This window comes from Diadema setosum, chromosome 9, assembly GCF_964275005.1.
Source record: "Diadema setosum chromosome 9, eeDiaSeto1, whole genome shotgun sequence".
In the NCBI taxonomy this organism is placed as follows: domain Eukaryota; kingdom Metazoa; phylum Echinodermata; class Echinoidea; order Diadematoida; family Diadematidae; genus Diadema; species Diadema setosum.
The window spans coordinates 29,529,747-29,541,363 of NC_092693.1; the positions used below are offsets into that span (position 1 = coordinate 29,529,747).

General features: G+C 40.3%; 1 protein-coding gene across 1 annotated transcript; it reads right to left on the bottom strand.

The window, feature by feature from the left end:
• Positions 1–2,020: 2,020 nt before the first annotated feature.
• On the bottom strand, positions 2,021–10,652 carry LOC140233289 (arrestin domain-containing protein 3-like). The gene is made up of 7 exons (XM_072313398.1): positions 10,532–10,652; positions 6,733–6,867; positions 5,277–5,509; positions 4,527–4,709; positions 3,823–4,017; positions 2,387–2,810; positions 2,021–2,211 (listed from the first exon to the last, which is right to left on the bottom strand). The coding sequence occupies exons 1-7, from the start codon at positions 10,650–10,652 to the stop codon at positions 2,021–2,023; spliced, it is 1,482 nt and encodes a 493-aa protein (XP_072169499.1).
• Positions 10,653–11,617: the final 965 nt, after the last annotated feature.

The window sequence follows — 11,617 nt, forward strand, 5'->3', positions numbered from 1 at the left end:
GGTGCTTGTTCTTCATGACGTAGCCCAACACGCGATTTGTTTGTTTGCCCGTTGCCTAGTTACCGAAGAGGGCGCCCTGACCTACTGTGCAAATAAACCTATTGTAATGGTGATGCGATGACGTCGTCGCACCTTTATTCGTTCTCACTCAAGCATTTGGGGTCGATTGGACTTCCTTATTCTATGAATGTAGACGAAATACTCATGAAAAAAAAAAAACTTTTTGATGAACATATCTACCTCCTCTCCCGCCCCCATCTCTCTCTCTCTACCTCTAAGTTGTTACTCACGCAGACAATCTGTGTCATGCAAATTCACAATGTTGAAAACCTCCACATATAAGGAATACCCTTTTCACTTCTCTGGTATCAACATTTTTACAATGTTAACCAGTGATAGCATTTCCCATTTCTGAAAAGCAGCTATAAAGTCACGTGTACTGTAGTCATATACATGCAGTAACAAACGATTTTACATAAAATATCCCCTGTAAGGTCTAGATAAATGACACATTTGATAATAAGGGCCTTCTTGTACAAGTATACCGCCATGACGAAACTTTGGTTCATATTTTTATATATTATATTTCTTTTTTTCTTCCCCCTCACGTTCATCATTCGCAGAATAAAAGTTTGTCAGCCTCATAAGTACAGCTTCATATCCAGCCTCATTTTCTTCTGTATAAAAATGCAAAATATGATTTTATGAAAACATAACAGAACAGAAACAAGAAACCTATAGTTTGAAAGCTAAGAGATGACATTATGCATGAGTTGGAAGAAGTTGACTCCAGCGAATCACAAATCAACCACTACATCAAAGCAGTAAAATCATGGCATTTCAACCACGGAGAGAAATTGGCAAAATAGAAAGACTGTAAGTCACAGAATACAAGACACGCTTCCGGTCATGAAAATTATTTCATTTTCAGCCTTGTTGACGTTTGTCACTGAAACATTACCGAATTTTAGGCCTATACATTCTAAATATAATATATATACATATATACAGTAAATATTATATATCATATACATGCACTGAAAGAAATTAGACTGAGGTGGACGTTGCTCTCCATCTTGAGTACATTTTGTATACATACATGTATACTATTATACATGTATTTACATAATGCAGGGCTCAAAAAAGCGGTGGCACGGTTGCCCAGAAACAAGGAATAATGTATAATCGGGCCATAAAATTTCCAAAGACATGTGTGGGTTATCTTATGGTGACCCGATCGGACAACTAAGATGCAAAATTTGATTGTTATGTGTCCTTTTAATTTGGACCAATACATTGTTGTTTTTTGAGCCAAAAGAGGAAAAAAAGTATATAGCGTCTAAATGTCGAGCCCTGATGTATATCTACAATCATATATATATATATATATATATATATATATATAATCACATATAACAAATATATATATTATTTACGTATATAATTATACACCTCATGTGAACACTGTCGTCATGTTACCCTGATAAACTGTGATCAATACTTATTGGCTTACAAATATTCAAACATCAATCAACATTAAAATTCTGTGTTCGACAATTAAATGTTCCAAAAGGTTTGAATCACCTCCTTTCTAAATTTGATATGCCAAGATTATTTCAAGACTTTCGATTACTTTAGATTTCACAAGCCTGTTGCAATGGTGTTCTTAATTGAACTACCGGGTATTGACAAAACACCCAAAGGCCAAACTGTACAAAGTATCTATTCAATGGTACAAAGTTCTTTATGGACAGCTTGAGTCTGGACCATTTAAGATGTATGAAAATTTGAAAAAAAAGTCTGCTTGGTGAATTTTTCCTGGATTTTGTGGTGAAATTAACCAGTACAAATCCAGTTCGGAAGACTACTGGACCGTAAGATTTGTCTGTAATTCAACCACAGTGCATGAGAAGAGGAAGAGAAACTCTCTACTTCCAGAAGGACGGTTAACTCTCTGTCTCTCTCTAATACTGGTGCAAGCAGATGTCAGTGGTAAACCACAGCAGTAGTTCTCATAGGCTTAAATCGAACTCTGTGGCTGTGTTGTTACGGGCTGTCCTAAAGTCTGCAATTCCGTGAGAGCGCCACCATAGTTGTAAAACGGATACCTCGGAGCGTAGGTGATAGTCCCGAAGTTGCCTTCTTCCCCGGGAATCTCTTGAGCGCCACCTATGGCCATCTCATATGTCGGGGGAGGTGGAAGATCATCAACTGGATGGTGAGAAAGAAGTACAAAGGTATGGTAAAATGGTAAAAAATGCAAAGGTTTTATTCAAGTTTAAAGACTGTAAAAAATGAGCCACATTGATACAAACACTAACTAAAACGTACATAAAACACAATCATGCACACAAATTTAGATATATTTAGGTGACAAAATAATTACGTGGTACTTCGTCCAGAGCCGGCTGATAACCTGCTGACATATCCACAGCCGGAGGCGGATCCGCTGGAAACACCTTGTTTGAAGGAAGCATGCCGCTCCGCTGTACATCATTAGGTTGAGATTGCGGTGGTGTCTGTTGCGTTTGCGGTGGCAGTGGCGGTTGCAGTTGCTGTTGCGGTTGCGGGTGCGGTGGCACCTGTGGTGGCTGCTGGTAGCCTTGTGGTGGTGGTGGTCCTTGAGATGGAGGGTACCCTTGGCTCAATGATGGTTGCTGCATGTGTGGTTGGGGGTATGCTTGCGGTTGTTGCTGGACTGGTGGGGGTTGCGGAGGCGCGTGCGGACGAGCAATGGCGGGAACGGTACCAATGGTGACGGGAAATGGCACCTCGAGATCCAATGGGGTTCCGGCCACATCCCCCACAATCTGGAATTATGGAGAGATTTTTTTTTCCTTATCAATAATGACACGAAGCACACTATTCATCATGATCTCTAGTGTTGGATTTCTTTTATGTAGTAATTATTCACTCGGTTGCCAATTGCAGACCTCGCCAATAGTGTTATTCCAGGTGAAAAAAAAAAATATATATTTGACTGAGTGCATTTATGTGATGAGATGTAATAGTGGCAGGTTCTGTAAGTACACTGTATTGTTCTTGTCGCACAATCTGCCATGACAACTGCCAGCACTGGCCGATTACAGCTATCCGTTTGACAAAAAGCTGTCACAGAAAACCAATGCAGTTGTCTTGAGGAACACAAACCCATCTCACCAGCATATCCCAGAATCAACATTGCAATGTCATGACAGAGACATCACATAATGAGTACGATAAAACAAATACACCAAGCCCTACTTGATCCATCAGCTAGAAGACTTTCAAATTCTTTATCTATGGAGCAGTACCTCACCTTTCTGAAAATGCTGGTGTTATGATAAGGGAAATTTGAAGGTAATTTGGCAAATAGAGTAAGACAGAAATTCTACTTCGAGCTTGATATCATTTTTTTTTTTCAAGCAGAAGCAGAACGATTCAAACCATTTATTTTTTTTTCCAAATTACTTGCAAAGGTATCCTGATAGCAGAATTGTATATCAGTGATGGTCATTCATTATCAAAAACTCGGCCTTACCAAAGCTAAGTAATTGACAGCATTAGCCGTTAATTACAATTACAAAGAGTAAATATGAACAGCACTCCATACATCATAAATATTGACTCCATCGGGAAAGCTTAGCAGACGGTCTTCGACAGAGTAGAAATCGATAATCCTATAATTTTATGATAATAATTACAAGTAGCCTATAATCTAATCTATTTCCCCCCGCAAACTGATTCTAACGGTTGTATACTGCCTGTAAATTACTTCCAGGGGTATCTTTTAGGCTTACTGTAAATCAGTTTGAAGATTTATCATCAGAAAGTTGGTCTTACCGCAACAACATATCTGACGTCGATGTTTGGGCACGACTCGAAGTTGTTCGGAGCAATCGGTGTGATTAGCAAGGGTAGATTGTCGTAGTTGAGCGACCCCATCTCTTCACAGCCGTCCAACTTGACCTCGGCCACGACCTTTGAACTTCGCCGCGTGTGAGTCGACGATCCATGGTGAGCCGTCCATGTGACCTTCTGCTCAATTAATTACGAATCATTACATGAACTCATCGCCACTTAAGTAATTCCAAACTGCAAGCACTGGATATCTACTTGGATGAAAACTGAGGGGTGGCTGGGGAATGATCAGTAATACTATAGTAGTTGACAAAATTGTCCATTGCAGCTAGAAAAAAAATCAATCTATATACTTACGATCATTTACGCCTGTGCTATCATTTATTTTATACCCGGAACAGATCGTGCAAAATTCTGACCACTTTAACTTACACTCTGTCTTTCATCTGATAAAGGCACATTATAGGTTCTAGCGCATATGTTTTTTCTTGTAGCAGCAGTACAATGACGCGGATAAATGAATGAATGGATTTTTTACATTTTATTTATCACTTAAAAGGTACGAATAAGAAGTAGAATTTGAAGTAATCACTACTTTACCAACATTTTAACTCAGGTTATTAGGGGGCACTTTGACTCAATTTCGTTATCATTGTCTTCACACAATGGCATGTCCTTCTACTGACCTGCTGTAGCTGGGCCCTGACGTTATGAATGGACCTGTTGCTGTTGTTGTTGAGACGGGCAGAGAAGACGAGCCGCTCACCGGGCACGTAGCCTTGCTTGTCCACAGACGCATTCAGTACGATAGGACCCGACTCACAGCAGCAGCAGCACACTGTCTTCTGCATCGACCCTTCCTGCGGAGACTACCGACCAATGAACAATGAGAAGATTAATAGGCGCGTTGTTCTACACATCGTTTTTGTCCCACCCTCAAGTTCTAAAGACCCCGTTCCACTAGCACGATCTGGACCCCGATCTATCACATCGGCCTAGAGCGGCAAAAGCGTAGAGGAATCGGTTTAAATCGAAAACATCGTAGCAGCAGCGTTTGGAAGACGGGGCTGTGGGGCTCGAGCGGGTATTTTATTCAAATCAAATTTTCAGAACAAATTTTGAACATGTTCAAAATTTCTTCCCGATCTCTCCGATCAAAATTGCTCCATTTTTAATCATTCTGCAACAGCCGGTGGAGTTTCAAGGTGGTACAATGTTGTACTAATTTTGGCTATTAATCAGCGTTTAACCAGGTACGGGAGCAACTTCGGGTGAATTGCAAATTCCATATTGTATGACCAAACTGTGCCAATTTCAGGGCAGTGTGTCGCTAGCCATGTCTAGCAATCGGCAAGCTTACTAGTATTTGCACTCGATGCCAGCACCAGTGGCTTTTTGAGGTTGTGAGCCTACAAAAAATTACCGTGGACTCTTACCAAGATGTTAGGTATGTGTCTGAGATCCTTGAAAGTCATGACGCTGAAGTATCGGGTTCCGTGATGATCGAACTTCCAAGGCCGGTCTATGGTGACCTTCACCCAGTATCGGACCCACCCATACGTCCCCTCCAGCGGCGGTGGAAGCCTCTCGTCCGGTAGTCGAAAGGAAAACGGGAAGCGATGATCGCCAGGGGGCAGCACAATTCTATCAGCTGCGTTGTTGTTTTTCCCTAGATGATAATGATAATGAAAATGAAGATGATGGTATTGATAGTAGCCTAGTAATGATGATAATCATAGGAATAATGATAATGAGAATAATAATAATTATTTTGATAATAAATAGTGTAATTATAGTGCCATCAGTATTACAATTACACTAATATCAACAATCTTTACAATAAGAAAAGGAGGATGATTTACTAGGGTGATTATAACAAAATGCACAATAATGATGACAATAACGATAATAATTAAAGTTGAAAGCAAAAACAAGATATCATCAAGCATGGGGGTGAAGTTTGAGATCAAGTTTTCTTCAGTTTGTCTCCCCTCTGAACAAATGAAATTTGCAAGATCGCAAAAGAAGTTTTCACTCTAATGGATAGATGTATAAAATGAATACGCAGATAAATAGGATTGTTTTTTTTTTTCAACCATGGAAGTCACTTTAAGTCATCAATGGTGCGGCACAATGAAAAGGTATTTGTCAAGTTTTAGTTCTCTGTAAAGAGAGACACACTTGATAAAGCAGATGGGGGGGGGGGGGAGATAAGGGAGGGGAGGGGGAGTTCAAACTTAAAACGAATCCAGAGTCATGTTTCCTTTATACTTTGGAATGTCATCAAAGACTCATGCTGTTGAAATTACATAAATCATATTCTGAATGAATCAGAAATTACTGCCTGATGTCTCTGAAACTCGATAAAGGGCCTATCTCACTGGCGCATACAGAGGTCGCAGCTAGCGACTGCTGATGAGACACGGCTACTCGTGAGCTCACACCAAGGTGACTCCAGGGAGAGGTCCGAGAAGTCTCCACACTCTTTAAGGTGAGAACTTATTCTGCTGGAAGTAGTAGAGACGTCGCCGCGACGTCCCCGGCGAATTCTCCTCATAAGACGTCTTCTCAGTAACGAAAAAGTCCCCGCACGTCTGCACAAGGTCGCTGGTAAGACGTCGTAGATCTCCACAAGGTTGAGGAGACGTCGCGTCATGACTCCGCGTCATGGTCGCAACTGATGGAAACATCACGGAGACAACTTTGAGACCACACGGAGACTTGAAAAATTCTCTGAAAAAAAAAATCAAACTTGTTCCATTCTCTCGCGATTCCCTGGAGACCCGGCTAGTCTCCAGGAGACGTCGTGGAGACGTCCCAGAGACTACTCTCGCCACTAGGTTGCCACCTATGTGGTCTCCATGCTAATGAGATATACCCATATAAACGTACCGGCGCCTCGTAGTGTCATATCCAGATCAAAGAAATCCACTCGCCACCGGTAGTGCACTGTACGCCTCCTGTCCCCGCTGCCCCGTTGTTCCGACCAGTGGGTATATGCCCTGCCGCAGCATTCAATTTGAATGCCTGTTCGAATAAAGGAATGGCCAAACGTAAGAATTAGTGGATAAATAGTCAATGCTCATAACTGTTTTGATGACATGATTTCCAATTTCCCTGTGTTAATCTGTCGATGAGGAACTATAGTCTGTTTGTACATGGAGTCTGCATGTCTCTCCCTGAGAGTGTCAAAGAGGAGATAGCTGACTGAATGTTGTTCAGTGCGCTGTAAATTGTCCGACTATTAATTAAATCGGAAAACTGCCACACAGGATTGCCCCTTTGATTTCACACACACACACACACACACATACAAACACGCACGGGCACATATGTAATCATTTCAAAATAAAGTCCCTTCCCGAAGATCCGAAAATCCTGATAAAAGATTGCTGAAAGATCGAAATCTCTCACAGATCAGGAAACATCCTTTAACAATCTTCTTTGCGTGACTGTCACTTGTGAGTGGAACATAATGATACGACTCACTCATTATTTGCCTGTGTTTTCATTATCAATGTTTTTATTATTATTTTTCGTCTTTCCGACAAAGGCTCTCTCTCTCATTTCGTCACTACGAAGGGTACATACACACACACACACACACACACACACACACATAATGAACAAACGTGGACAAAGAAACATGGATGCACAAAATAAGGTGCTAAAAATGAAAGATTTGTTATTGTTTAATTTGGGGCAATTTATGTATGTACAGCAACAACTCACTTCCGTCCGTTTTCAATATATTTGATATGTTTCTAAGAAATCAGTCATTCCATTTTTCCATGAGTATCCCACTCGACGTTCCAATGAATTTCGTTTACCCCTTTTACGAACAATTTTTGCTAAGAACACACTTATTTATACTGGCCCAACTTATTGGAATTTTGTGAATAATGATATAAAAAATGCCACTCTATTACATTCATTTAAAAGGAGATGAAAGTCCTTTCTATTGCAATTTTATTATCCCACTGGCTTATTATATTAGCCCGTTGGCTTATTGTAATTCCTTTTCGAAAAACTTCGATTACAAATAACAAACTGTCTCGTATTTTCTCGTGCTTGTCCTGAGACACTTACAGAGTAGATTTGATTTTATTACTTCTGCATCAATTTCTCTCTATTTCTCTAGAATTCTGTATCCTTTTCACGCATGCCATTATTTTTTTAATATAATTCTGTCGAGGATCGCTGGATCTGTTATGCCTTTCTGTCCGTTGTATTTTCTTCCTGTAATGTTTACTCTTGTCTCATTCTGTCTTGTCTTTTAGTCTCCTTTAATTAGTTTCGTCGTCCCAGTCTCGTTTAATGTTTATTCGCGTGTGTACGTGTATCTGTTTGTAATTTGTCTTCTTAGTGGGCTTCCAGACCTTCTTTTGTTCTGGCTTTTTTCCCAGCCTTTTTCCCCCTTTTTGCATCAGTTTATTTCTTTTTTCTATTTGACATTCTGTACTGAGGGGTCCACATTCTACAAGCCTTGTCTTTTAAGTGGGTCCCTCCATTTCTCGATGATTTGCGTATTGTTATATCGTCTATATCACTTCAGTCAATTTTCATGACAACGTATTTGTAACTCCAAGGCTCTACAATTATATTTTTCTCAATTGACTTTGTTTTGATTATGCAACCTTATTCTCTGTTACCAAAGAAAGTGAAATTGTTATGTTCTTTTCGAAAAATGAAATAAAGTTTGAATTGAATTGAATAAATGGGACACTATTTCGAACTTTTACACGTTAAAGTATTAGTATAAGATCGAATATTATGATCGCTTTTGTATATTTAAGAGTAGCTTTAAAAATGAGCCAGACTGCTCTCAAATACTGTTCTTTTCTGTTTACCCAACCAATCAACAGAAAAAAAAAATCATCTGGAATAGGCCTACTGCCCTTTAATGTGAGTAGTCAAGCCCCACTTTATCATGAGCATGATAATGATTACACGAAGTGAAAATGGTAAAAATGACGTGTGAATAGAAAGCTCATTATAGACAATAATGGTGTCATAATGGATGGTGCGGTATAAAGTATATACTCAGAATCACCATCCTATGCTATTGCATTTTACAAAATTTTGTAAACCCGGGCCCTGTTTTATGAAGAGTTGAAATTGATTATATAGTTAATTTCAACTGTAAGTCTATGGCAGCCTGTGTGGTAAGGAAATTTATAATCGATTTTATCTTTTGATAAAACGGGGCGCCGGAACCTTTAGGAATAGCAGCAATGCTGCCCTTGAGACGTTCGATAATCGAAAATACCATGACAACGAATAGACTACAATCAATTCGCGACAATAGGCAATTTTGAAGCGGCCTTTCTTGCAATTACCTGCACCTTTCATTGCTTCAGCTGACCAGAGATTTTCTGATGTCGCTGTCATGAAATGCTGTTTATGCTTTGTTTTGTCGTTTATGACAAGTACATCCTGGCAAGCAACAATGAAGAGAAGATGATCGTAGCCGCACAGCGTACTTGCACTGTGTAAAATAGGCCTTACGTGTTTGCAGCTTCTGTTATCACAATTATTTCAAAAGCATGCGCGGTGACAAAAATGCAGTATTCAAATATAGGGCTCATTATAAGAAACGTGATATACAGACGTTGTATAATGACCGGCGGAACGGGGGGGGGGGGGGGGGGGGGCAGTGGGGCTCGCCCCCCCCCCGCCCACTTTTTGTGCACCAAACAAATGAATACATAAGGTGTCATCACTTTGCCCCCCACTTTTTTAAGCCGGAAGTACGTAAGTGGCACTGACAAGAAATAGAGATCTTAAAAATCTTGAAGTGTGAGCGCGGTAAGGTTATGTTTTTCCGCTGCTGAAGACCCCCCCCCCTTTTTTTTTTGTCAGCTGAAGAAACCCGGAAGTGGAAGGGAAAAGCCCCCCCCCCCCCCCCCCCACAAACACTTTTGAAAACGCTCCGCCGGGCCTGCGTTGTATTGTTTTTTTTTTAATGAGATAATAACATGCAATAATTATGAACCGTAGTATTTGCTTGACAGCATTTTATCGCCGAATGCGGTATATGGCCTGTGATTCAACATGACATAATTTCAAAATTATATACTTGCTTGTCATTGCCATCATTGACTTCTCAAAGTGTAGGGATGAAATGAAATGAGATCGTGGAATATGATTATATATTGTACACCACTCTCTGTTCGTCCTTCGGTCCTTCTTCCCCCCTTATTCCTTCCGTGCTTGTCTTCTCCTCTTTGATTATCATTAACGTCCCTACGAGTACATGTACAATGAACATGGTCCACTATAGCTTCTATCTTGTCCTCCTCCTAGCATGATTTCATTAGGTGATGGATGGTGAATTTTTCCATGCCATGTAACTACACACACTAAGAAAAACGGGTTCAACTGTGCACCGGTAAAGGTGCTCCAAGCGTGACATTAGAGATACAAAGCTGAACCTCGACCTGACGATTGTCACTCTTTCACTCATTCTCTCTCTCTTTCGAGGTGGACTTTATTCTTTTTCTGCTCTATAATTCAGTGTTGTTGGTTTTTCTTCTGTCTTATAGTCAATGCATGCGTCTGGCACATAAGCACACGTATATTATAAAGCACAATCAAAAACTCGATAAGCTTATAAAAATAATGTGACCTATAGACTCCATATCTGCCAGCATACCGTCTAGGTCATTTCTAAATTCTTGTCAATACTCACCTCTGATGTCGCCTTTTTGCTCATTGGTGACGATTCGCACCTCACCTTGGACGACTTCCCCAGGCTGGTATACATCCTTGTTGTTGACAAACAGGATATCAAGAGCTGCAAGTTTCCCCATTTTGTTCTATACCCTACTTTTACAAAGACTTAAAGAGAGAACCAAACGGGCGAAGAAAACACTTTGCTATGAATGTAATTATTTGATCCTGATGAAAGGCTGTTGATTCGCATGCCGACAATACTCAATAGTTTCAACGTTCCCGTAGTGCTCACCGTATCGTGTTTGCAGTGTATCGCGTTGCCAACGCGCTGTGGATGTAACCAGTCACTCTATCGCATATGAAAACGCCATAAGAGGAGTATGTTAAGACGAATAGCCGTATCTCTTTATACCCATATTTTCTCTTGAGGTGTGATAAGTACTGCGAATCGATCGACAGTCTTTCTTATTACGGAGCTCTGTTCACAGAACAGACTGACCGATGGGCCATAAAGGTCTATACAGTGCAATGATGACATTCGCCCGGGCGTGAAAATGTGTGCTAGGGTTAGGTGGTTCGTTGCAAACAAGAAGCATCCTTTCAATAGTGTAGACGCATACTCGATCAGACACATTCTCTCTCGTTGTACAGGTGTGTACACGCTCCAGGCACTATTTATCCCAGGATACCGTGCAGACAATAAAAAGCGTCCTGCATTGCTACGCAACACGATCGCGGATTGGACATACAGGCCGTGCAACCACTAATAATACAGTATACTCCGCATCGCTCGCATCACTGGTGTGCATGTATATGCAGTACTATTTATGTTCATAGTAACGAAAGTCATATTTTTGTCGTACTAGTATAGTAATACATGTGGATTGCGTGAATGCAACAGTATTAGTATAGAACGCATCAGTGAAAGTGAAAATCAGACAATCTTTTCAGAAATTATGGACTCTTAGAGTTCTGGTGCTCCCATCGCTGGATAGATAGACTAAACTACAGATCGTGACTTATTACCATGAAGGACGATATAAATATAGATAAATGAATAAATAATTATATATATATATATATAGAGAGAGAGAGAGAGAGA

Coding starts and splice junctions, on each gene's coding strand:
- LOC140233289 (XM_072313398.1), bottom strand. CDS start 10,652: ATGGGGAAACTTGCAGCTCTTGATATCCTGTTTGTCAACAACAAGGAT. Junction 6,868..10,531: donor GCAAAAAGGCGACATCAGAG/GTGAGTATTGAC, acceptor TTATTCGAACAG/GCATTCAAATTGAATGCTGC. Junction 4,710..5,276: donor GACACATACCTAACATCTTG/GTAAGAGTCCAC, acceptor ATTGGTCGGTAG/TCTCCGCAGGAAGGGTCGAT.